Source organism: Colobus angolensis, unplaced genomic scaffold (assembly GCF_000951035.1).
Source record: "Colobus angolensis palliatus isolate OR3802 unplaced genomic scaffold, Cang.pa_1.0 Scaffold15, whole genome shotgun sequence".
Classification (NCBI taxonomy): Eukaryota; Metazoa; Chordata; class Mammalia; order Primates; family Cercopithecidae; genus Colobus; species Colobus angolensis.
Window position 1 is genome coordinate 17,361,848 of NW_012114599.1, and position 2,500 is coordinate 17,364,347.

General features: G+C 56.8%; 1 protein-coding gene across 1 annotated transcript in view; it reads right to left on the minus strand.

Annotated features, from left to right (window-relative positions):
• Window positions 1–2,082, minus strand: part of BIRC6 (baculoviral IAP repeat containing 6) — a 266,933-nt gene extending 264,851 nt beyond the window's left edge. The window contains exon 1 of the mRNA XM_011936037.1: window positions 517–2,082. Within this exon, the coding sequence (XP_011791427.1) occupies window positions 517–841 (325 nt within the window). The 5' untranslated portion in view covers window positions 842–2,082. The remainder of the gene's footprint in view (window positions 1–516) is intronic.
• Window positions 2,083–2,500: the final 418 nt, after the last annotated feature.

Here is a 2,500-nt window from a genome sequence, read left to right on the forward strand (position 1 = left end):
CTGTCCCCGCACCTGCGGGACCTGAGAACAGTAGATTGCCGGCTCCTCTCCCACAAGTGAGGGCTAAGGTGCCGGCTCGGACGCTCCCCGCCCCCCGCCTCCGGGCACCAGCCTCTCGACCGGGGTCAACCCTTCCAGCCTTCCGCTCTCATCTAACCGGGTGCAGGACCGACAGCCTCTCCAGGGCCTACCCGGGCCTGGTTTTCTCCGGTGCCAAGCTCCGAGGCCTCCTCACCTCTCGCAGAGGACCAAGCCAGATCGGACGCTCCAGGCCCGAAAGGCAACTCCCCTTCCACCACTCCCTGACCCGCGGGTCTTTCCTCCCAGCTGCAGCCGCTGAAAAAGCCAAGTCTTAAGGTCCCCCTCCATCAGCTTCCGGGCCTCCCTTCACGGCCGGGCCCGAACCCCCAGCCCTGCCCTCCCGCCACCTCGCTTCCCCAAGTCGCGAGGCAGAGCCCCGGGGCTGGGCGGCTTCTTTCCCCGGCTTCGCGCCCGCCTGGCGTGCGGCACACTCACCACTGAGCGCCGAGGCCTGCAGTGTGGCCCCCGAGGTGCCGTCGATGACTTTGATGGTCCCGCGGCTAGTGACGGCCAGGATGGCGTTGAGCGCAGGGTGGTAGGACAGGCTGTGCAGCCCGTCGGCGTCGCAGTGCATGCAGCCGTCCCTCAGCACTAGCCACTCCGAGACCCCGGCCGCCCCCGACCCCGCCGCCGAGGAGCAGCCGGGGCCCGAGGCCGCCGCAGCCGCAGCCGCCATCTTCCGGCCTGCGCTCAGCACAATCACACTGGGAAGCGGCTCAGTGACAGTCCCGGGAGGTGCAGCACCACCGCCAGTCACCATCCGGGGCCAGGGGGCAAGCGGAGCGCGTTAGCCGGAAGTGAAGTCAGGCGCCCGCACGCACGCGGAACGTCGATCGCCCGGCCGGAGGGGCCAAACTCGGAGGGAGGCTGACGGGGGAAGGGGAGAAGCAGGGAGGGAGGCGGGGCCACGGGCGCGGGCTGGAGGCCGGCGAGTGGAGCATGCGCGGGAGGGCTCGCGCGTGCCACGCGCCGCGGGTCTGGCCAGCTCCGCGTCCGCAACGTCCCAGTTTCTTCCTGCGAGCTGGGGAGTGGCGGCTGACGAGTCCGCGCCGCTCCTCGCGGGAGAAGGGGGAGGGGTTGGCCTCCGTGCATTTCCGCTAGGTGGGGACCCCCGCCCTTGCGACCTGTCTGGTAGGCCCGGAGGCCTTTTGCAGCAGTTCCAGCTGCGCCTGACGGTTCCCGGTACGTGCGGTACAGCTGTTCGGCCGTAGCCGGAAGCGGACCTCTGGGTCTCGGCCGCGGCCCTGGTGTGAGAATAAACAGTCTGAGAAGCCTCTCGTTTGGATTGGAAGGAACCGAACGACCTTCCCAGACCTTCCTTTTACCATGCGTGTCCTCCCCATTCCTAAGGCTTTCTGTTGAACAAACGTACCAGATACGAGGTGCTGGAAGCGCATAGTTAAGCTTAGTTTCTCTATCCACATTCGAAACATCCCGAGTTACGGGAATTAATGAGGGAGTGGGTCTGTGTGCGTGTGGGGCGGGAGTGTTGGAGGGCTAGAAAGGACTAGTCAGTTTGCTAATCATCCCCCCCTTGGAGAATTTTTTTTTAACTTTTTATTTTGAAATAGATTCACAGTTGAAAATACACTACAGACCTCTGTGGTCTTTCTCTCCAAAAGCCATAACCCCCATCTATGAGAAAAACATTGGACAAACCCAAACTGTAGGACATAATTTTTATAAAATACCTAAACACTACTTGAAGATAGTACTGAGATCCAATTTACTCTTTCAGTTTACCCCAATGGTTGCATATTACATAATTTGAGTACAGTCTCAAAAGGAGGGATTTGATAGTTGTGTGATGTGTGTATAGTTCAATGTCATTGTATCACATGTAGATCTACACACCATAGTCAAGATGCAGAGCTGTATGTTCTATATGTTTTGTGATCATTACGTTATTTTGAAAAGACCTAGTTTTCCTTAAAAACCTAATCAAAGCTGTTGTGAGGATTAAGAATCGTTGGTAAAATGTGTAGAAGAGCATCTGACAAGTATATAGTAGGTGCTCAATAAAAATTATAAGAGTTAATTGCCCTCTCACATTTCATGCGAACTTACTCAGGAAATCTTCATGGATTACCTCAACTACATCTTAAACTATTAGCCATCCGGCTGCATCTGAAACACTTAAGAGATTTGGCTGTATTCCTCCCTTCTTGAGGTCCCTAAAATATACTGAAGTTCCTGGGCCGCCAGAGAGTGACATTCTTTACTCATCTGTGGGAGTTTTTTGTTTGTTTGTTTGTTTTTTGAGACGGAGTCTCACTCTGTCGCCCAGGCTGGAGTGCAGTGGTGTGATCTGGGCTCGCAACGTCCGCCTCTTGGGTTCAAGCAATTCTGTGCCTCAGCCTCCTGAATAGCTGGAATTACAGGTGCCTGTCACCACGCCCGGCTTTTTTTTTTTTTTTTT